Raw genomic sequence first — 24,474 nt, 5'->3', positions numbered from 1 at the left:
CTTCTAACCTGGAATTTTAACTTGTGTTCGGTACATGATGCTAAGAATGTAGGCCTGTGGGGTACTTAAACCTGAGCAGTTGTTCTCACAGGAAAGTTGGCCACCTGTGGGGACAATGTTCCCAACCGTACAGATCTGATCGGCAAGGCCAAGAGGCTCAGTGGTTTAGACCACAGTGCCACCCGCATCCCAAATCAAATCCCCGTGATGGGGTGAGCTCCTGTTGCTCTGTCCCAGCTCCTGCCAACCTAGCAGTTCGAAAGTACGCCAGTGCAAGTAGATGAATAGGTACCGCTGTGGCAGGAAGGTAAACGGCGTTTCCGTGCACTCAGATTTCTGCCACAGTGTTCCATTGCACCGGAAGTGGTTTAGTCATGCTGGCCACATGACCCGGAAAGCTATCTGTGGACAAATGCCAGCCCCCTTGGCCTGAAAGCGAGATGAGCACTGCAACCCCATGGTTGCCTTTGACTGGACTTAACCACCCAGGGGTCCTTTACTTTTTTAAAATTAAACAGATAATATACTTGAGGACAAGATGCTGAATGAAATTGTGCTGGTGACGCAATGCAAAATGTTGAAATTGTTATTCAGTCTTCCTGAGAGAGAGCTAAGCGTATCTCATCAAAAATAGTCTGATTTATTTATTTATTTTTAAAAAATACATTTTTCTGTTTCTGGGAAATATCTGACCAGTATTTAGACCAATTTAAGAGGGCAGAGGGAAGAATTGCTTCAAAGTGTCGGGTTTCCATTCCATGTGGTCTCCCCTCTTCATGTCAGTTCTCTGAGGTGCCTATAGCCTACCTCCCCTTGCAAGAGCTTTCAAGAGTGGTCTTTTTAATGTTTGACTTGGACCTGGTTGTGCAATGACATCATAACCAGAGTGCTGAGCTCCCCCCTCCCTTGTAGTTTGAACTGTGATGTCACATAGCAAATTCAGACCCCATGAAATACTGTAAACTGACAGGAACTCAATAGGGGTTGCTGTTTTGGACCAAGAAAAGAACAAAGTAAAACCTTTAGCCACTGGAGCTAGCTGAGGGATCTGTTTGTAGGTAGAGCAGTTTCTATTAGCACCTACGGATTGCTAATTTTTGCCAGATGGTACTTAATGTTACAGGGTGCCACAACTGACTTTGTATCACAGCTGAATGGGTGAGTGTGGGAAATGAGTTTCACTGATAAAAATGCATCTGTTTGTAGAATTATAGGATCACAAAGGTAGGGACAAAAGGAACAGAAATAATCTAGCCAAGACTCCTGTACCGAGTGTGCTCTTTCCACATAGTTTTAACCCAGATTATCCCATATCTTCTGGGGGTTTTTTTGTGCTACAACACAAAATCCAAAAGTTGTGTCCACTGTTCCTGCAGGATTCACTATGCCAGTCTTGCCTCCTTGCAACCAGCTTCTTAGACTCCCCTGAGTGTGACTGAATGATGCAGTCTCACCCATTGAAGAGTGGTAACAGGTTTAACCATCTGCAAAGAACGCTACCTATTGCATCTCCACATGAGGAAGCCATTGTCTTTTAACTGAGATTACAACCATCAATGAATTGGTTGCATTAACTAAGTAAAGAAAAGTTTGAGCAACTAAAACCTTGCCCACAGTCAATTAGGCAAGACATTTAAGCATTTTGTTTACTTTTAGTGCACTCTGCAATATTGTTGTTGTTGTTGTTCAGTCGTTTAGTCGTGTCCGACTCTTCATGACCCCATGGACCATAGCACGCCAGGCACTCCTGTCTTGCACTGCCACCCGCAGTTTGGTCAAACTCATGTTCGTAGCTTCGAGAACAATATATTTGAGAACTCTGCAATATATTCAAATATAATCTAATCAAGTGCACACACTTTTTTCTTCTAAAATGTTATTTTCTTAGCCCTATGCAAATGTCTATGTTTAACCAGTCAATTAAAAACCATTTGTTTCAACTACTGTGGTTTTGTTTTTTTAAAATAAAAAAAACAGGTGGCAGCCCAACTTTTCCTAAGGGTTTTGTGCAACTACAAGCAGTGGCTGAGTCTCGGCCAAAAAAGAAAGTGTTATTATGAAGAAAGCTAGCTTGGTTCTTCTCGAGGACAACATTGTGTGTCCGATATGCCTCGAGGTGTTCAGAGACCCCGTCACCACAGCCTGCGGGCACAACTTCTGCATGGACTGTTTGCAGGATTACTGGGACCACCAAGCCCTGGTCGGGGATTGCCCCTACTGCCCTCAGTGTCGTGAGCCTTTCCGTTCGAGGCCTCAGCTGCGCAAGAACATAACCCTGGGAGAAATCGCCATAAGGTTCGCACGGGAAGAGGCCCAAGGGTCAAGGAAGATGGTAGGTCAGAGGGATGTTCTGTGTGACTTCTGCTGCCCCAGGAAGATGAAGGCTGTCAAGTCCTGCCTGCAATGCATGGCTGCCTTGTGCGAAAACCACATCCGTTCCCACTATGAAGACAAGGCCTTCAAGAACCATCAGCTGATAAAGCCTCTCAATGACCTGAAGGCTAATATGTGCTTGAAACATCACAGACTGCTGGAGCTGTTCTGCAGAATCGAAGGGAAATTCATCTGCCACATCTGTGTTCGGGAAGAGCACAAGAATCATGATGCCATCTCTCTGAAGGATGACAGGGCCAAGAAAGAAGTAAGTATCATGCCATCCTTTAAGGTCAGCAGTTAGTTCTCCTGGAATGCACACACACTTATCAAACCTTTATTAAGCATTTTACACATAAAACCATAAAGCAGTTGGCTACATAGACTGATTGTATATATATATGTAGAATCTGGGGTTTTCCCTGTTAACCTGCTCCTTGGAGGACTGCTACCAAAAACTCGGCTACCCCCGCCGTTACCCTTTGGTCATCATCAGATAGGCAGATTCCCACACTTTCACCTTGCCAATTACGTCACTAAGTTAATAATCCCAGCCCAACGTAGGGCTTTTATGTTGGCCCATCTGAATGTTTTTCCCTCGGCATTTGTCAGGGGAACTTATCAAAACATTCCTAGAAACAAGAGATTCTGCAGATGTTCTATGAATGTCCCGGACACTGTAGAGCAGTGGTCCTCAACCTTGGGCCTCCAGATGTTTTGAGACTACAATTCCCATCATCCCTGACCACTGGTCCTGCTAGCTAGGGATCATGGGAGTTGTAGGCCAAAAACATCTGGAGGCCCAAGGTTGAGGACCACTGCTGTAGAGCATATTCTCTTTCATTGTCCATTGTACAGTACGCTCCGTCAACGTGTGCTGTCCCCTCTTTTGGGTGGTCTGGAACCCCTGGAATGCAACTTACAGAAGAGTACAACCGGTGTGAGGACAGTACTATAGCCACCTCTCCTAAACGATTCCTATCAACGATTCCGATCATGGAGATCATGAGTGTGGCTTCCTTCACCCCTCTTGGTTGGCAACTGGGGGAGGGGAGGCAAATTCACTTCCCACTGGGTCAGATTGGGTGGGGTTTCAGTAGCACAGACCCTCTCCCATTTTACCCTATTTCTCTTGTTTCTGTTCTTCATCGCTGTTCTTTCAATTGGCAGGCACTAGAGATGGGATGGCCCAGAGACAAAAAAACAAAACAAAAACCTCAATTTGGAGGTAGAACTTGCTTTCCTCCCAAAGCCTTTTCTTTTGTTTCCCTCCCCCCAAGGGCAAAAATTGGAATATGGCATGTGAAAAGGTATAGAAGCTTGTTTAAACTGGGGTAAATCCTCAGTTTTTAGAACTCCAGGATAAATAGGACAAATAGAGAAGCAGAAATTGATAGTATTAGCTAAAAAACGGGAATGATAAAAGTGTACCGTATATAGTATCCATTTAGTCTAGTTCCCACCTATTTCTCTTTCTCTCTCTTGGTTTTTTTGGGGGGGGGTTGGAAAATGAGTGATTTATATCTGTGTGATACTGTTGAGGAGATATAATAATTTTCAGAATACATACTTTTTTTCTATAACAAGGATGGTTTATCCTGATTTTATTGTTTTTTGCCTATTCTTCACAAGTTGGAAAAATGAAAGAGATGATGTGCTTTAATGTTACTGACATGTTATGTGTTGCTTGCTATAATGTGCCCTATGAAATAGGGCGGGATATAACTTTTAAATATAAATAAATAATAAAATGATGAGCCCAAGTGTTTGTTATTTATAAACTGCTGTTTGAAGGAGAGTGTCAACAACAGAAGATAGATAGATAGATAGATAGATAGATAGATAGATAGATAGATAGATAGATAGATAGATAGATAGATAGATAGATACTGTATAGATATATAGATGTATGCAGATCTGGTGTACTATACATTAGACATATTATCTATGAGGTTCAAATGCTGTCTGTATTATGGCTTGTACTTGTATGTACTTTTCTTTCACATCCTTTATTTCTTCTAAGAGGAGACACAGTCACGTTAGGAGTGATGTTTTTCAAGCAAGCTATTAGCCGAAGACGACTGAGCCCATCAACTTGCCATTGCAACAAAAGCAGTGAACCAGTTAATACTGGCACCAAGATTGTTGTGTCTTATTTTATTTTGAGATTGCTTGCCCTTGAGATTGTGCAATTTGGACAAAGTTGGTTAGAAGCTGAACAAAAGGGTTCCGCTGAGGATAGCACCCTATCCGGTTACACCCAGTTTCATGAAAATAAATAAATGAAAACTGAGATAAGAACCTCCCCACCTATTAAGATAATCAGGTGAGGCTTTTCTACATGCCCCACATGACTGAGCCCTATTCTAGGGCAGAGTGAGGTGATTAGCAGATACTGGGGGCTGTGGATCTTTCTCCTGAGCCTCCTAGCCATTCCCTTCTGCTGGAGGGCACAGCTCTGTGTGCCATGTAGAATTTGTCCCATACCCCTGCTGCCCTCAGGTGTGGGCGGCCATACTATCCCATCTGTACTATTGAAGTAAAATTCGACTGCCATCCAGTCAGCTTCTCTATTTACGGAATCTTATCCTTTGCCTCAGGCAGTCCTTAAACCAGCCCTGTTGTCCCAAAATCATTGGAGGTACAGTTTGCGATGGAAACTCCCTCGCCTTGGAGATTTCACTATTTCCCATACTTCAGGTGTTTTGTTCGATGGTTGCTTTTTTAAATTTTACCAGACAACTAGCAGGGGATTGTCAAGGCTTCTTGGCACCGCTTTATTAATGGTGTATTGTTCTGCTGTTCCATATTGTTAGGTTTTGTATGAAGTATTAATAGCAGAATTTTAAATCCTTCTTTTAAATTGTAAGCTGCCTTGAAGACATTTTGCATCAAAAAGCAGTTTGTGAATAAAAAATGGGCTTCCTGATTAATTCCAGTGGCTGTTCATCTAGTCCAGTCCTTTGTAGTGTGAGTCCAAACAGGATCTCTTCTATAAAACTGGAATACACATGCCACATATCTGGTTTTTTTCTTTTAATTGAGCACTGATTATTTATGCTCCACTTTTAAAAGAGGTGTATGTGAAGTCGTCATCCCCATCCTGCTGCTTCCATGCTCTAATTATTTCTTTCCCAGGTCGAACTCAAGAGAGTACAGGCCAACGTGGCAAACCAAGTTTTGATGTTGGCAGCAGACAGTCAGCAACACAGGGGCAGAATGAACTACCTTGCGGTGAGAAAAGCTTCTGAGGGAAGGGACCGAATCCATGGCACATCACACAGATCCAGGGGCACACACTGCCACTCAGTATTGTACCATTCCTCATGTGGGCGTGTATTTGCATGTTCTGAAGTCAAGCGGTTGACACTTCTTTAGATCTGGAGAGGTCAAGGTTTTGCCTTGCCATCTTGGAAGACCCCTAGCAAATGCTAACTTTCTCTGCTATTCCATGGAACATCCCAGGTCCTGTTTGGCTCCCATTCTGTTCTCCTGGCTGACTGAGAGCCATACTCTATACTGTATACCAGGCATGTCCAACAGGTAGATCGTGATCTACCGGTAGATCACTGGACGTCTGTGGTAGATCACCGGTAGATCAGTGGCTCTCCCCAAAGAAACTAAAAAACTTTGGCTTCCCTAAAAAAAAGCTCAACATCTTCGCCCTGCATCCCTAAAATGACCTGAACCACCCAAAACAGGGCTTTCCTTCCTAAAAAAAAGAGAGCTGAATGTCGCTTTCCTCTTCCCTAAAGAAGTTCAACAACTTTTACATGAACCCCCCAAAACAGGGCTTTCCTTCCCCCAAAAAAACTCAACAACTTTGACCTGAACCCCCCAAAAGGGGGTAGATCATTGCCAGTTTTTAACTCTGTGAGTAGATCGTAGTCTCTTGGAAGTTGGCCACCCCTGTGTATACTAATGACAAACTCATCATCTGAATTCTTAGGTAGCCAAAGTGGTAACATTCATGCGTAGGAATGACCTATCAGCAGGCTCAGGGCTTGCAGACGTACAAAACAACGTATTTTGGGGGACGCCTGCCTTAGATCACAAACTGCATCGTTTGAAGACCTAACAACATTGTTGCTTCAAGGAACCGCTGTGCAGTCAGTCCCACCAATGACATGTTGCTGCTTCTTTTCTTTTAAAAAAAAAACCTTTTCAGCTTTTATTGTGAAGGGCTATTTGATAAATAAAGCAGCTAAACAGCACTGGAAGGGACCACAATACAATACAATACAATACAATACAATACAATACAATACAATACAATACAATACAATACAATACAATACAATACAATACAATACAGACATTCCAGCGCAAACAGGAATAGGGTTTCCTGTGGTTGGTGAGCTCTGCTTTCTTCTGACTACTTCTCCTCAAATTACACACGTAGGCCTTCCAGACTGAAAGCTGATTCCCTCTGTTTCCTCTCCCTCTTCACCACCACATTTCAGGTGGACAATCCTCTTCCCCCAAAAAAGAAAAGAAAGCACAACAAGCAAGTTAGCCTGCTTCATTGGTGCCTTATTTTCTTTTATCGAAAGCAGGACTCTCTTAACTTGAAAGGGTGCTCTCAGGAGGAAGACAAAGTTGGGAGCATGTAGCCAATTAGCAGTGTGTGCTCAGTACTTTTGCTAGAAACCAGCAGAACCACTTGCTCCTTATTTATGTATGGTTCCATAGCAGCTTTGCCACTTTAAAAATGTATGTCTGCGCCTGCCCTGGGAATTTCACAAAGGAGTATTAAATGAACACGTAAGAACATAAGGAGAGCCCTAGTGAATCAGGCCTAATCCAGCATTCAACAGTGGCCAAACAGACGCCTAGGGGGAGTCCACAAGCAGGACTTTAACACAATAGGACTCTTCCACATGCAATCCCCAGTCACTAGGATTCACAGGCATCACGGCAATACATAGCCACCATGACTAGCAGCCATCAATAGCCTTATCTTCCATGGATTTCTCTAATCCACTTTTAAAGCTGCCCAAGTCAATGCTACGTCGTGTGGTAGCAACTTTCATACTTTAAACAATGGTAGGTGAAAATGTGGTGTGCTTGGCATTGCCTTTCCCTTTCAGAAAGTAGTGAAGACGGCCCGAGATGAAGTGAATAGGGCCTTTGCCGAGGCGATGAAAGAGCTCAAGCGACTGCAGAACAAGGTGATGGACTTTATAGATGAAGAAGAAAGATCGGCCTTAGTTGGAATGGGGAATTCCATTCACCACAGTCAAGAGCAGCTGATTGATCTCCAGAAGCAGAATTGCTGGCTGACAGCTCTCATGGAAGACCCAAGTGACCATCAGTTTCTGCAGGTAGAGTCCACACTGTAATGGGAGCACAGTTAAGACCAGGGAATCATAGAACTGTAGAGTTGGGACCCCGAGGGCCGTCTAGTCCAGCCCCTGTAATGCAGGAATCTCATCTAAAGCATCAGTGACAGATGGCCATTCAGCCTTCAGTGAAGGAGAGTCTACCACCTCCCAAGGGAGTTTGACAGCTCTTACTGTCAGAAAGTTCTTCCTGATGTTTAGTGGACTTGAAACCATTGGTTTGAGTCCTACCTTCTGGAGCAGGATAAAAAAAGCTTGCTCTGTCTTCCACGTGACAGCCTTTTAGATATTTGAGGATAGCTTTCATATCTCCTCTCAGTCGTCCCATTTCCAAGCTAAACATACCCAGCTCCCTCATCTGTTCCTCATAAGGTTTGATTTCCAGACCCTTGATCATCTTGGTTGCTCTCCTCTGCTCGTATTCTAGCTTGTCAATATCCTTTTTAAATTGTGGTGCCCAGAATTTGACGCAGTATCCCAGGTGTGGTCTGACCGAGGCAGAATAGAATAGGCAATCTTCCCCAACCATGTGTCCACCAGGTATTTTAGACTACAACTCCCATAAGCCCCAGACAACATGCTGAGCAATCTGATTCTTCTCAGGCATCTCTTCACCCTTTCTGACCTCCTTTGTCCTTTGAATGGCCAGTGCTTCCTACTGTTGCTACCGCCCCACCCATTATTAGCATGAAAGAAAGAGGGCGAATCGATTAAGGATTGTACTGTGCTGGAGATGAAATTCCTCTACCACACATTCCTCTTTACTCTGCTGGGAAGTGTGCCAGGACCAAGTGCAAGAGAGGAAGCAAAGGGCATTTATTTTCACAAGGCTAGACCTGGTGCTCTAGCTTCCATCACCTGCTTATTATTTGATTGTACTTGTTATGTGTTTACAAAATCTCATTCTCCCCTGATGCCATCAGCAGGTCATGTAGCCCCAGTGGACTGGGCAGCAGCTACCCATCTGAGGCAAGAGACTCCCAACTTCTTATACACTGCCGCTCATAAATGTTTTCACAGGATCACCTGCCTTGATTCTAAAATCTCCAGTGCGGAGCAGCAAAAAAACCTCCTATTTTTGCTAAAAACTCTTTGCCCAAAGAGTGCGACTTTATTTTTCATTTGATCAAGTGTTTCTCGAAGCCGCTAGAGAAATGCAAATAATAAAACAAACTGAACACCATGTTATATGAACAAATGACCTCTGCACCATTTAAGCCACACTGCAAAGACACAAATGGAATGTAGAGGGGGGAATGGGCCTGTTTGCATAGAGGTGGCATTTAGCCTATAAGGCTGTATTTGGCCCATAGCAAAAGAGCAATAAAGCATTCAGTGATATTCCAGTAGCATTATTACAGTCATACCTCAGTTTAAGTACGCTTCGGTTTGAGTACTTTCAGTTTAAGTACTCCGCGCACCTATCTGGAACAGATTAATCCACTTTCCATTGCTTCCAATGGGAAAGTTCGCGTCAGGTTAAGTACGCTTCAGGTTAAGTATGGACTTCCAGACCCAATTACACTCATACTTCGGGTTAAGTACCCTTCAGGTTGAGTACTCCGTGGACCCATCTGGAACGGATTAATCCACTTTCCATTACTTTCAATGGGAAAGTTCGCTTCAGGTTAAGTACAGACTTCCGGAACCAATTGTGTACTTAAACTGAGGTACCACTGTATATCCTTGTCATCCGCGAGTGTTTGTATGATCCTTTGAACTGAAGGCAAAGATCTTGGCACGACACCTCCCTTCCCATTTTATCCTCTCAACAACCCTGCGAGGTAGGTTAGGTCTTGAGGGACAGTGACTTGGCCCAAAGTCACTCAGTGAGCTTCATGACTGAGTGGAGCTTTGAGAACTAGTCTCTTAGGTCTTGGTCCAACACTCTAACCATGAAGCCACACTACGGTAGCTCTTATAACATTTCTAACTTTCCTTTCTTCTGTTGTGAAACTTTTAAGGCATAATCAGTTTGGTCTCCCATGCATGCACTGCTCAGACTTGCCGCTGCTTCGTTCGAACATAGTTGCTGTACCATGTGCCTTCAGGCCATCATGCCCTGATAGTTATCACCAATTATCCGTGTTCCCTTGGATAATTAAAAAGGGGGAAGGTTGTTAACGGGTTTGGGTTTCTTTTTAAAGAACATTTTCTCAAATATCTCTGGTATTTTCACCACGAAATGCAAAAACCTGATACTGTACTTTCAAAGCATTAAATAGCAGTCTCCTGACATGCCTTCCTGTGGTGATTGCCCCTTCTGGGCTGAGGGGGAAAGTGGTAGATTCTCTTTCACTGGAGGCACTTAAAACAGATTTGTATTTTGCACTGTACATTTCTGAGATACCTTCCAACTCTATGATTGCATAGCCATCCTGAGAAATTTTGGCGCCTGAGGTAAACCATAAAATGGCACACACACCCTGCCAGGGAAGAAAGGGTGAGTGAAGATCTACGTCAGGAACAAGAGGGGTGAATGAAGATCTACATTAGGATCTGCTGTCCCTGTGGATCTCCTGCCGCCTGAGGCGGTCTCTTCATCTTGCCTCATGAATGGGCCGGCCCTGGATTCTATACACGTAGTCAGAAAGCCTGCAGGCAAACCAAGATGGTTCCATTTCTGTGATGAGGACATCGAAATTCTCTCTTCCAAAAATGTTTCAGTGAGTTTCAATCTCTTGCTGAAATCTATTTGTTCCCACAGGACTTCCCAAAAATAAGAGTAATGTCGGGTTGCACAGAAGCTTTGATTGGACTGAAGTGTGAGGAGCCCACCAGTTTCGTAGCACTTAAACAGACACTGAGTGACTTGAAATCCCAGGTATCCATGTTCGGACTCTGCTTCATCAACAAAGTCCTTCAAAAAGGTGAGCTGGCTCCTCGTAGATACTATAGCTAGAAAGACGCATTCATAGGTTCAAATAACTTCTGTTACAACACATGGTGCTGTAGATTTTTTTTACTTTGCAATCTTTTTGTTTCATTTAAGCAAGAACATATGCTTCATTGGCATGCAATAATAAAGAAAGACAATACAATTGAATGAAAATTAAAATTAATCATATGCTCACACACAAAATACAAATTTGGGTCATTTCATTCACAATCCTTGGAAAAAGCTGGATCTCTGTACACCAGGCATCCCCAAACTACGGCCCTCCAGATGTTTTTGCCTACAACTCCCATGATCCCTAGCTAGCGGGACCAGTGGTCAGGGATTATGGGAATTGTAGTCCAAAACATCTGGAGGGCCGAAGTTTGGAGATGCCTGGTGTACACATTAACGTACACATTAACAATCTGGTGTATGCATAGCCTCTCGGTCCCTTTGTTTCACATTAAGACTCAGAAACCCTTCGAAATGACACAGCCACATATTGCTCCTTTAACATACCTACAAATCAAATGAGTTTGTGTTGTGGTGTGACCAGGAGAGGGCTTGGGTCATGATGGATAGCTTTCTGAAAATGTTGATCCAATGTGCTGAAATGATGCAAAAAGCAAATTCTGAACTAGGGATTGCAATGAAAGGGATTGAAATCTCCTCCTCTCCGTGTAGATCCCGATGTATATAGTTGTAAAATAAACTATTTAGCTTAAAACGCCCTTAAAAATAGATAATTATAGACCTTTAAAAATAAACAAATTACATTTTTCTGTTAAATCTAACAAAGCTAAGAAGCTTATTTACCCGGATAGAACCAAACACAAATTAAATAGTGTCTTCTGCATGTGATGTGGCCAAAATTAGGATTAGACAATTTCAGGAAGATAAGGCTTTAAGTGGCTATTAGTCACTGAGGGCAAGTTACCAGCAGCAAGAGAGAGCTGTTTCGCTCATGTCATGCTTGTGGGATTTCCATTATCATCTGGTTAGTCACTGTAGAAACAGAGTGCTAGAATAGATAGCTTAGCAAGGCTCTTCTTCTGACACATCATGGGGTATTTTTTGGGGGGGTTGGGGGTGGGACCAACCAGGCTTTGGACTATTTAAGAGTGTCTAAGTTGAACACTGGGTGAGCAGAACCCAGTGTTCTGGTTACCTTTTAATGGACAAGATGTGGTGGCTGAAGAATGAGGAGAGAGACCCCAAAGAGGACTCATTTTCTTTTGCTGTGGTGCAACACCTTCAGTTCTCATAAGCCCATGGTGATCTCCTGGTCTTCCACATGGCAGACGTGGGGGAATTATTAGTTCTGCTTTTGGGGGGTATAGTTTGCGGCCAGATGCAGCTCATTGGGGGGGGGGCGCAGCCATTCAGCTAGCTTCACAGCAGGTGGGCCACTGTTGCCAACTTAGAGGGAGAGGAGTAAGGTGGCTGGGAGTGGGGCTGGCATAGTGCGAACAATGATCCACCTGCCAGGAAGTTAGCACAGAGGCTCTGCCCCACCCAGCAAGCCGCTTCTCCTTGATGCCCTGCGAGTTTTGCAACAAAACACCACACTAACTTCGAATGTAGGAAGCTCTTATAAGACTCTTATCCCTTTGGCCTGGATCAAGTTACCCAGGTCTTTAATTTCCCAGCCAATTATACTTGTGTCTAGGATGATTCCCGTAAATGCTGCTGGATTAATAAGGATCAGCAACTTCTGGTTGGAACAATATTTTGCTTTGCTAAAGTAGATTAAAAAGGTTGTGTTTCTGGAAGGACGAAAACAGGGAACTTTGCAAGATAATGCAGATCAAATAAGTCTCTTACACAAGGGTTAAAAACAAGCTCAAAAATATGTGTGGTCCACACCCCTGAGAGCAAAATCTCAAATTTCTGTTTACGTGGCACCTTGCATAGGCTGTGCGCAAACACACAAAAAATAACTCCAGGAACCTTTAATCTTTCAGGGATCACAATGGTGCCTTATGAAGTGATACCAGCTCCCACGGATCGGAAGAGTCTCAGAAAGTGTAGGTGTTGCAATTCCATTTGTCTTCTCTTTGTTTTTCCTCTGGAGTGCTTTAAAATTTAGTCTGTGCACACAGTACCATTTCGTCTGGTGCCAATGTACTCCTATCACTCCTATGTGAAGCAGAGTCCTCGTGACGTCTGCCACAACCCATCTGTATCCTGAGGTTTCTTGAGAAATACTGTTGCTTGAGTTGCTTTCCCTCAAGCCAGCTTCCATCACATTTGAGAAAACAAGCCGTGATTAAGCTCAGGGGTGTACATCTGGGACAGCCACTGCCAGGACTCCCCCCCCCCCGGTCAGAACTCACCAGAACTCAGTTCCTTCCAGCACCTCTCAGGTGGGAACCATTGCCATTCTAAGAGAACGATGGAGGTGTTCATCATGAGTTCAGTCAACTGGCCTAACTTGTTCATTCTGACTGACCTGGTACTAGCAGCAGTAGCTTAAACTGGATTTTGCACTTCCCATATTTGTAAGGTAAATATAATAGCCACATTAGCAATGTAAGGCAGAGGCCAAAAGTCTTCTTATTTATTCAGTTCATTTAGTTATAAACCACCTATCATTTCGCAAAGCGGTATTCAAGGTCAAAACCATACCATACAACAAGACAGAGGTAAAAGTCGGTGAACAAATAAAACACCACATTGTGGCTGGAGTCACACACCTGAACAGGAGGACCCTCCTTTGTGGAGATTCGTCACTGGCACCATCCTGGCTCTTGGATTTGTGAAACACTTCCAGTTGGGGAACTTAAAAAAATAATAATAATTCAGGCACTTCACTTCAAGAACTGAATTGTTTTTCAAAGCAATTGTAGAAGATATCCAAAGAGCACTATTTCACAGGGTTGCTGCAAGATTTTCTGTTTCATGTCTTTAACAGCCAAAGCATAACAGGTTTGACTTTTCCTATCACTTCATCTCTATTCTGGGAAGTTGCAGAAGTCTTGGATTTCTTGTCCTTCCAGAGGAAGGAAACTTGGAGTAAGTGGTTGTTTACGGGTGTGTCCACAGATGCTGACTCACTGTTTGTTTTATCATGATCTTCCACATCTTATCCGGTGCCCCAGTCTATAACCCTGACATTTATTGATGTTCAGTATTCTAGAAGGAATAAATTAGCAGAATACGGCAAGGTTAAAAGACACTCTGGAAACAGTAAATACCGGTGCCAATTCTTGAAGTGACCAGCTTTCTCCATTAACTAACATCACCCCTTCTTTCTTGCTACTTAATGCTAGGGCTGCATTTCCTCAACTCAACTAACACAACACAAACTCTCCCGCAAACACTCTCACATGGTAATATTCCATGTTAGCCATACTTACAGCAGACCCGTAGCAAAAGCCCATTAATGGCAGGGCTCATCTGCTTGTCTCATGCCTGCTTCCCATATGCAGGCACAAACACAGAATTGGGGGTGGGGGTGGGAGAGAGGAGGAGATGCCCTCCACCTTCACTCACACACAGAGAGACACAGGTATCATTGCCTGGGCATCCTTTACCAAATACTGACCATGTGTTGTATGCTGTGGTCACTTAGATTCCAGGAAAAGTCTGGAGGAGAGTTTGAGGGGTCAGTTTGGTTCCCAAACTGTCTCAGAGGAGACAGTCTCAGAGGAGACCCCTACCTGCCCTAAGTGACCTCCCATCCTGTTTCTGTCTCTGGTCATCTGCACTAGGACTGACCAAATCTGGAAACAAGACGAGAGATTCTTAGAATTCAGCACTTTTCGTAAAATCGTAGAATTGTAGAGTTGCAAGGGACCCTGAGGATCATTTAGTAGTCCAACCCCCCAGTGATGCTAAGTTCTCTAAGCATTTCATATAAGAGACTATCTCAGTTAGGCTATTATTATTATTATTATTATTACTACTACTACTACTACTACTACTCCCATATGGCAGATGGGAGGCTGAAATCCTCCATACAAATTCCCACTTCTTACATAAAATATTAGAACACTGCTTTGAGGAGCCATGTGGAAAGTGCTGGGCCCAGAATCTCCTGGCACCGTCTCTGAAAAAGCCCAGTCCTAGCTGAAGAGGAAAGGTCAATATCAGCACCAATCTGTTAAGACCTGCATTAAACCAAATACGTACCAGTCTGTGCTTGCTAGCTGGACGCTGGCCAGTAAAAATAATCACCCACCATAAACTTTTGTGAGTTTGGTTGCCCTAGTTAGCAAGGGGAGCAGAACCGCCGTTATCATCCTGATATCAACTGAGAGCTAGCAAGAAAGCAACAGCATCAGGTGACTGCCGCAAGCAGGTGAAAGGCACAGTGTCCTTTATTGAGGCTGGAGGTGCTTGTGGCTTCCGGCCACTGAGTATGAATAGCAAACCTCAGCCTTTTGTAATCTTCATTGAACCCTAGTAATGTTGCAGGCAGTATATGGGAGTCCAGCCATAGGGGGGCCCTAGTGTCTTCCTGTTGGTATGCTAACAGTGCACCCAAGCTTGGTGCCAAACTTTGTGGGGCCTTGATTCAGCCCTGACAATGGGCCCACCCACCCAACACCTACCACAACCAGGGCAGGATCCAGATCTGGTTGTGGCAACGGTGCCTGCCATATGCTTTCTCTGCTGCCGCTGCCACATTGGTGATGCCACTTGTCACCCTCTGCCGGGGGGCCTCAGGACATGTTTTAGTGGTGGATGAGTGGTGGCACTTTTGAACAGGAACTGAGCTTGTCTCCCATCCATGACGGTCACCGCCATCTTAAGCTACCCAAACTGCAATGTCCCAGCCCAAAGTTCTACCCCTAGACGTATCCAGACCACAGATCTATGAAATCAATACATTTCATATATCTTCTATGGGCAGAATATTGCAGTTTGGGTAACTTAATGCAGTAATATATAGTGGTGCAAATGGCAATGTGCCTGGGTTGAACCAGCGTGGGTCCTTCCAAGCCTCTGGGACCCTCAGCCAGGGTTCAACTTGGCCGGCCACTCTGGTGCTGAACCCACCCAACCCAACAGCTTCCAAGGCCCAGGACATTTTGTGGTCTGAGGTAAAGGACAAGATGGCTCCCACACCCATCCAAACCCTCACTGCCTGAAAGGGATGTCCCACTCTGGCTAATGCTAAGGCCTGCTCTGACTGAAGGTGAAGCTCTAGCCACGGCTTGTGCTTTGCCAGGGGGGACCCTAGCATACTATCCTGATTCCAGCATAGCAGTACATACTATGAGGGAAGAAACTGCACAGCCAAATTTCTCCCTCTCGTAAAGAGGAGCACTATCCCAGGTGAAATCTGACAGTTCTACCAACCCCGTAAGAATTATTTAGTCTTTTTTTTTAATCCTGGGGATTCAAGAAGCAGCAACTTTAAACTTTCCCCTAAGCAAATTTCAAACGAAAGAATTCCTGAAGGCTGCCAGCAAACACTGTTTGTTCTTCCACACAAAATAGCTGTGGGAGGGCTGGCTGCCAAGCAGTTCTCAGACCATGTTCAAGGTCTTGTTACTAACATATAAAGCCCTGAACAACTTGGAATCAGGTTATCTGAAAGACCTATAAGAACAATTAGATCATTTGAGGGAATTTTACTCTCAAAACAACGCCCTATAGAATACCACAGAATGGTTACCCGGAAACAGGCATTTTCCACCATTGTCCCTACACGCTCAGGAATGTCCTCCTTTCTACCAAATGTGAAGGACCATCCATTAGTTGTGTCAGATGTCATTTCGTGACATTAACGTTTTGTCCAGGTTATTCCTGACCTATTAGACTGGAGCCAGTGTGTGTAGTGGTTAAGAGCGGTGGACTCGTAATCTGGGGAACCGGGTTCGCGTCTCCGCTCCTCCACATGCAGCTGCTGGGTGACCTTGGGCTAGTCACACTTCTTTGAAGTCTCTCAGCCCCACTCACCTCACAGAGTGTTTGTTGTGGGGGAGGAAGGGAAAGGAGAATGTTAGCCGCTTTGAGACTCCTTCGGGTAGTGATAAAGCGGGATATCAAATCCAAACTCCTCCTCCTCCTCCTCCTCCTCCTCCTCCTCCTCCTCCTCTTTTAAATACTGTTTTACTGATATTTATGTTTTATCTCTGTTTTTATGATACGGTACTGTTTTATTGTTTTTATGATGTATTTTTGTAAACGGCTTAAGAGTTTCAAAATATTAAGTGGTTCAGAAACGCTTTAAATTTCTTACCATTTGGAGCAAAGCTCTACTGCAGGCATCCCCAAACTTTGGCCCTCCAGATGTTTTGGACTACAATTCCCATCATCCCTGACCACTGGTCCTGTTAGCTAGGAATCATGGGAGTTGCAGGCCAAACATCAGGAGGGCCGCAGTTTGGGGATGCCTGCTCTACTGCTACTACGCTGAGCTCCTTGGAGAAAGACTGATAGCATATGATAACATAACATAAACAAAATTTTCTAGATTGTTTTGTAGGGTGGTTGATGGGTGGGACTGCATGTGGGAGAATTCTTGGAGGTCCTTGCCTTGGGCATGAGGCTGGAGTAAGTTTATATTCCAATCACCTCTAGCCTCAGTGACTCTATGATTTTGGAAGTTGTTCAGTCGTGGTCTGCCCACCCTTGTCCACCTTCCTGGAGTGGCATCTTTTGACATTTCACCCCTTGTTTTGCCTCCCACGAAACAGATTACTGTCTGCTGAATTTTGATGCTAGCACTGCCAACGAAGAACTCTTCCTGTTTAAGGAGACCCACTCGGTGCTGAATATGGGAATCTTGTTGGAGAACTACTCAAAACCCAGCCAAGGATTCAACCACTGGCCACAGCTTTTGTGCACCCGCAGCCTCTGTGAGGGCTGCCATTACTGGGAGGCGGAGATTTCAAACGCATGGCTGTGTTTGGGAGTCACCTACAGTTACAAGCATAGAACTGAGAAAGCTTGCATGTTGTACCTGCTTGGCAGGAACAGCAATTCATGGTGCTTGGAGTGGGACTCACTGAAGTACTCTGTCTGGCACAACAATATTCAGACCGTGGTGCACGGCAGCTACTATAAGACAATTGGAGTCTTACTAAACTATGCTGCTGGCTCCCTGACTTTCTATGGCATCACCAACACCATGAACCTTATCTACCGTTTCCTCACCATATTCACCGAACCTCTTTACCCAGCTGCTATGGTAAGCAGTGGGGCCTCTATTACTTTGAAACAGCACCCAGACTAGAGAGGCCACCGAAAATATCCCTCTTTAAAGGCCAAGGAGGGCTTTGCTATAGCTGATAAAATAAACTTCTATCTCATTACCGCTAAGGTGGGATTCGTTTTTCTTTTTTCAGTCACGTGGCTATAAACATAAAGCAAATGTTACAGGTAGGTAGCCGTGTTGGTCTGAGTCGAAGCAAAATTTTAAAAATTCCTTCAGTAGCACCTTAAAGACCAACTAAGTTTTTATTTTGGTATGAGATTTCGTGTGCATGCACACTTCTTCAGATACACTTGAAACAGAAGTAACCAGACCCTTATGTATATACAGAGGGTAGTGGGGGTGGGTGGGAATGGGTGATGGGCTGATAGGAGTGGTAGACCTGTTGATGGCTGTTAATGACTGATGATGACTGCAATTGGTCCTGCGGGGGGGGGGAGCAAGGGCTGAGGCGCTAAAGAAAGCTTGATCATGCATAATGAGATAAGAATCCTATGTCTTTGGAGCTACCTGGGATGAACTACCCTCTGTATATACATAAGGGTCTGGTTACTTCTGTTTCAAGTGTATCTGAAGAAGTGTGCATGCACACAAAAGCTCATACCAAAATAAAAACTTAGTTGGTCTTTAAGGTGCTACTGAAGGAATTTTTTTATAAAGCAAATGATACACCAAAATGTGTTTTTCAGTAAGAGAAAAGGATTGCCGCAGACAATCATTTGGAGCAAGGAGGGAAGCCGGCTATGTTACTGGTTCTTTCCTACTTTTTCTTTCTCTTCTTTCTGCCTCTTTTAAATTTTTAACCCATGGTGTTTCTATGGCAGGCGCTTGCTGTGTTTATTTGCATACCTGCTCAAGTCCTCAGTCTGAAATGAAACAGAATGCCTCTCCTACTATTCCTTTCCCTCAATACGCTGTCCCCAAAGCCTCTTTACATGGCACTTGCTGTGGAGTTGCTTCATAGCCAAGGAAAAGCAATTCCGCACATCTCCAGAAGCATCTTTCCCTTTCAGCCGAGCAGCATGTTTACAGAGGGGAAACCCCAGTTAATGTGCAACGGCATAGGAAATTTCACTGGGAGGGGCTAGCATCTGAAACGTATCCGTTGGACCCAACTCAAAGGCAGCACTGTTTGCGCTTTCATGGGCCACAGACATTCCAGGATCCTCTGTGTGAATGCTATGCATTCAGGAGCAAGCCATCATAGGCAGAGCGGAAAGCAAAACAATTTGCCTTGAGAGTTGATCCCCCCACCATGTCTTAGATTCAACCTCCGTTTTGAAAGATAAAATAAAACCAGGGTGCAGTGTCACAACTGAGACACCATTGAAATGCTCACAAGTTCAATCCAACATGTCAAAAATCACTGGGAAAGGAGAATTTTAAGGAAAAACCATCTTCCACAAAAGCTGCTGCTTGCCTTCTATCACTGTGCCATACAGAGCGTGCTCACGTGCGGTTTATGTGTGTGGTACGGAAGCTGTACTTCCCAGGACAGAGCAGGGCTGTGTAGAATTATTAAAACAGCAGAGAGCATTATTGGCTGCTCACTCACCACCTTAGAACAAATCTACACCACCAGGTGCCATAGAAAAGCACTAGATATATCAAGAGATCCAACGCACCCTGGTCACCATTTGTTTCAGCTCCTGCCATTGGGACGGAGATATAGAACTATGCAGGCAAGAACGAGCCGTCTCAGGAACAGTTTCTTCTCTAGAGCGATTTTGGCCTTAAATGGAAAGCCTGGACTTTGAAGTCATCTTATTTTACTTGTTAGTTGTATTATATTTACTGTTTTTAATTAGGTTTTGTAATTTTGGATTATGCGGAATGCTTTATCTGAGTGGATGTAGCAACTGAGTAACCTCGTTGCTCCCGCAAGGGGACAATAACAATAAAGATATCTTAGCTATCTTATCTTATTCATGATCACTGCACCAAAGCCAGACAATATCGCTTGCTTCATTTCCAGCTTCTCTCTACCCACTGCAGCTTAAAAAAAAACTGAGTTAATTGTTTCACAGCTACATTCACACATGATCTCATTCTCATGAACTGCAGTATGATTATTTGCAGACACCCAATCCGCCCCCCCCCTCCGAGTCTGTGACTCTCTTGAAAGGCCTGCCTGTGCTTCTGCAGAATAATCCCCTGCAAAGCATTGTTCTGAAGAGGCGCAGGTGTCTTTCGAACTCTTGGGGACCGGGTGTCCAGCCGGTCCCTTGAGTAGGTGGATTAACTTAACAAGTCATTACAACCACCTGACAGGCTCTTTCAAGTTACAGTTTAAGATCTTTTGATTGTTAATTATCCCTTGCTGGCAGCAGTTGCCAGCAATTTACCTCGGATGACAGCCCTTGGCTGCATCCCAGTGTCTCCATGGCTGCATCTAAAGACACTCACTCCCAAGGCACTCACAGCGCTACAAAGCAACCCTCAGGTTCACAGCCTTGTTTTCAAGGGTGTAGTCTTCTGGTGCTCAGAAAAAGACATTTGTTCACTTCGTCCTGCGTTCACATTTGATGGGTGCGCACTTTCTCTGGCTGTTTTCCAAGCAGCAATGCAGAATGAGGTTTTGGAGTTCCCTCTTGCCCTGGGCTCCTGAGCGCTTCACAGCAGAAAACTCTACTATTAGCATTTTACCCCTGTGAGAGACCCCTGAGATCAGTATGCAGCACACAATGTACACAATGGAGACATTAGAATGGCTGCATATAACCTAAACAAGCCTTCCTCATGTTATTTCTAGATTCATGTTTGGGGATGTGGAAATCTCAATTTTCATCTTCAAGAAAACTTGAATCCTGCACAGCTCCAGCAGATAAGCAAAAGCCATTGCTCATAATAAATCTTTGGGTTTTTGTTGTTGTTGTTGTTTTGTTGTTGTTTTAAGTAAGGCTTGGCATGTGATTTAGGTCCTCCCTAACCAATATGGGAAATTTTGTTTCAGCTGACTTTCCTGAAATCATCTTAACTTTGTCTGAAAAGCATGGGCTCTCCTGCTCAACAAGAGACACTATCTTCCAAAATATTTTGCCTGTGGCCATGTAAAGTCTTATCTGGTACTCTGTCAACATAATTTACCATATCCCTTGGTGATATGGTTAAACCACAGTGCCTAGGGCTTGCCAGTCAGAAGGTCGGCAGTTTGAATCCCCGCGATGGGGTGAGCTTCTGTTGCTCAGTCCAAGCTCCTGCCAACCTAGCAGTGCAAAAGCACCTCAAAGTGCAAGTAGATAAATAGGTACTGCTACAGTGGGAAGGTAAACGGCGTTTCCGTGTGCTGCTCTGGTTCGCCAGAAGCGGCTTAGTCATGCTGGCCACATGACCCGGAAGCTGTACACTAGCTCCCTTGGCCAATAACGCGAGATGAGCGCCGCAACCCCAGAGTCGGTTATGACTGGACCTAATGGTCAGGGGTCCCTTTACCTTTAGTGATTGTTTTAACCAAAACACACACCTTTTCTAAATCCAAAACACTGTACATATCATTGAAAGTTAGGAGTAGCTTTGCAACAATTAAATTTGACACTCCCCCAAGTGTTTCAATGGCTCAGTTACATAGTCTTTTCCAGTGCTTTTTCTCCCCTAGAGAAAAAGTTAGAATCATAGAATCATAGAGTTGGAAGAGACCACAAGGGCCATCCAGTCCAACCCCCTGCCAAGCAGGAAACACCATCAAAGCATTCCTGACAGATGACTGTCAAAATTCCGCTTAAAGACCTCCAAAGAAAAAGACTCCACCACACTCCTTGGCAGCAAATTCCACTGTCGAACAGCTCTTACTGTCAGGAAATTCTTCCTAATGTTTAGGTGGAATCTTCTTTCTTGTAGCTTGAATCCATTGCTCCGTGTCCGCTTCTCTGGAGCAGCAGAAAACAACCTTTCACCCTCTTCTATATGACATCCTTTTATATATTTGAACATGGCTATCATATCACCCCTTAACCTTCTCTTCTCCAGGCTAAACATACCCAGCTCCCTAAGCCGTTCCTCATAAGGCATTGTTTCCAGGCCTTTGACCATTTTGGTTGCCCTCCTCTGGACACGTTCCAGCTTGTCAGTATCCTTCTTGAACCGTGTTGTTGGTACTGCTCAGCTGCAAGCAGGGGGCACAGGGCGCGGAGGGTGGGCACTCTGCACATTCTCAGAGGCATGCTGCTCTTTCCCAATGCTGGCATCTTCATTTGGGTGCCGACCATAAGTGACCTGCAGGTTTGGGGAATGGCTTTGCAAGGTGACCAGAAGAATGCCGATTACAAGTGGACTGGAGGCTCTTATTCCTAAGAGTGCCTGCCATTGTTGCCCTCATCCAGCCCACAGTTGACCTCTGATCACAGAGCAGCATTTCCTACTGGCCACCCGCTCCTTCCATGAGCGACATTAGCCTGCTGTCTTCTATGGCCGCCCTTCTTCAGCTCTTCCCCTTGCCAAGCAACACCACAAGGTGCATCCACAGCAGAGCACTGAAAAGCCCTTCCAGAGCCTGCTCACTCTGCCCTTTGGGCATGCTCAGCAGCAATGGCCTATCCCTCACTTGCTCTGGTGCATGTATTTGCCTCCGGTCCACCCGAGACGACTCTGGGTGTCCCTTGCAACTCTACTATGAGTCTATTATTCAGTACGGCAGATTTGAATAGCACTGACATGAGCCGCAGCCTCTTCAGGCCTTTTATTAAAGGGTTCCAAAGGTTCAGAGGGTGACATTTAAATCTAGACAGCTGAGACACAGTCACACATGAGTCATTTCCAGTTTACTTCATTTGCCCCAAGAAACTCAAATTTTCAGTGCATGTAAATATTTCTGCAATTTATCCACTCAACTCTCTATCCCTGAGGCCTGTGCAAGGGAACCTAAATATTTACTAGTAAGGAAAACATAAAGGTACAACAACTTCCTCCCCTTGTGAAGTTGCCAGTTTTCCAGATGTTCCTTTCTGGGAAAGCAAGGAGCTGGAAAGAAGAACAGAACAGGGGTTGTTTAAAACAACAACAACAACAACAATATTGTCTTTTATTGGTCTTTGTTTAGAATGTTATTTAATCTACCGTATATTGCTCTGAAGTGTAGTAACCAACACCCTTGAGCTTTCAAAAGAGTCACAATAAAATATACCCTAACGAATCCTGTAGGAGGACCAGCTTACACGTGAGTATTAGTCAAGGACAGGCAATATAGTTTATACCCACAAAGAAGAGGTCATATTTTCCTTTACTCCAAAATACCTGATTATTACTTTTGGGGGGGGTTGAATTTCCTGATACTGACATACCTCTTAGCTCTGATAATTGGCAAATGACTGCATTAGAACATAAGGAGAGCCAGTGACCCGTTTAGTAAAATATTGTAGGTAAGTCCCATGTTAAGTCTTGCCCCTCATATCACATGACACAGCCTCACACACCCCATTTGAATGGGAATGCCCATCAACTTTGTGGGGGCCTGGCACCCTCAAATATTTTATTGTGGGGGCCAAAGGCTGGTAGCCACTGATACCCTTACCCTTCCCCAGGGGAGACAGGCTTTATAGAGCTGTCATTTCAAGCAGCCCTAAGCAAACTTGGGTTTAATTCTGAATCGTAATTTATTACCTTCTTTTATGTATGATATGAGGTAGCTTCGTGTGTGTGTGTGTCTATTACAAGCCGGGGGGGGGAATACATTAACCAGTGCGGTAGCTAAGGGGGGGCTAGCCAGGTTTTTGTTTGTTTGTTTGTTTGTTTGTTTGTTTGTTTGTTTTGCCCTGGGGTGCCATTGAGATTCCCAGTCTCTCTCTGTGTGTACACAACTGCATGTGGGTTTTTCTTTTTCTGCCAAACTGGGCCTTTGACCCGGGTGAAATAAAGCCTAGTTTCGCCCCTGCATTAACTTACCTATGAACTACATATTTCTTCCTGAGCTGGGAAATGTGTGTCTGGGCTGCAAAGCGAGGGTTGTTTCCCTGCAAGAATAGAAAACGTGTGATGCCGGGAGGGGGTGGGAGGCAAGGTCAGAATCCTGACATGCTAGTTTTCTATGTGCAGGGACATTTTGTTTGGTGCGGAGTACCAGTTCCATCAGACAGTGTGCTATACAGGGGTGTGGACTTGAATAAAATATTGAGGGGGGGGGAGACGACAGTAAGCCCCGCCCACATAATCCATCACATGACATGGCACACACCCCCACACCCCATTTGAGTGGGAATTCCCCTTAACTTTAGGGGGCCCCTAAAATATTTTATTGGGGGAGGGGGATGCTGAAAGGACCCTTTGCTTGGAAATTAAACAAAGGGTCTGCTGGTTTCTCTTTAAGGTTTCCAGACTCAAAAGAGAGCAGGGCAATTAAAGTCACAGAAGTCCTGTCCTCTATTGAGTCTGGCCACCCTACCCCTAAGGTTTGGCTCCTATGGTGTTATAGCAGCACTGGGCTTCCCCCTGCTCAGTTATGCAGTTCAGTGGGGTGACCTTGGGCCAGTTTCCCCCCCTCTCTCTGGGCTCACCTACATCGCAGGGCTGTAGGAGAAACGAGGGTAAAACAAGGGAGACGAGAACCGCCTTTACCAAGGAGGAAGGGTGAGATAAGCACGTACAAATCCCCCACCTGCAGCCTGAAGCGACACACAGATACAGGCTTGCCACCTCCATGAGATCTAGGACCTTGTAAACAACTCTTGGAAACAGATCTATAAGGCATGCGGGGGGGGGAGGACCAAGGCAGCCCGCTCAGA

At 44.6% G+C, this 24,474-nt stretch overlaps 1 protein-coding gene across 1 annotated transcript; it reads left to right on the top strand.

Annotated features, from left to right (window-relative positions):
- Positions 1-32: 32 nt before the first annotated feature.
- LOC118079814 (E3 ubiquitin/ISG15 ligase TRIM25-like) lies at positions 33-18,015 on the top strand. Its single transcript, XM_060271851.1, has 6 exons — positions 33-2,641; positions 5,512-5,607; positions 7,464-7,697; positions 10,423-10,585; positions 12,558-12,620; positions 17,244-18,015. Exons 1-6 carry the CDS (start codon positions 2,057-2,059, stop codon positions 17,780-17,782), a joined length of 1,680 nt encoding a protein of 559 aa, XP_060127834.1. The 5' UTR covers positions 33-2,056; the 3' UTR covers positions 17,783-18,015.
- Positions 18,016-24,474: the final 6,459 nt, after the last annotated feature.

This window comes from Zootoca vivipara, chromosome 2 (genome assembly GCF_963506605.1).
Source record: "Zootoca vivipara chromosome 2, rZooViv1.1, whole genome shotgun sequence".
Lineage (NCBI taxonomy): Eukaryota > Metazoa > Chordata > Lepidosauria > Squamata > Lacertidae > Zootoca > Zootoca vivipara.
This window is presented reverse-complemented; position numbering and strand designations above follow the sequence as displayed.

Bases quoted from the DNA above. Each gene is read 5' to 3' on its own strand.
- LOC118079814 (XM_060271851.1), top strand. From the start codon at position 2,057: ATGAAGAAAGCTAGCTTGGTTCTTCTCGAGGACAACATTGTGTGTCCG. The intron at 5,608-7,463 runs GTGAGAAAAGCT...TTTCCCTTTCAG, and splicing joins GCAGAATGAACTACCTTGCG to AAAGTAGTGAAGACGGCCCG. The intron at 10,586-12,557 runs GTGAGCTGGCTC...TTAATCTTTCAG, and splicing joins CAACAAAGTCCTTCAAAAAG to GGATCACAATGGTGCCTTAT.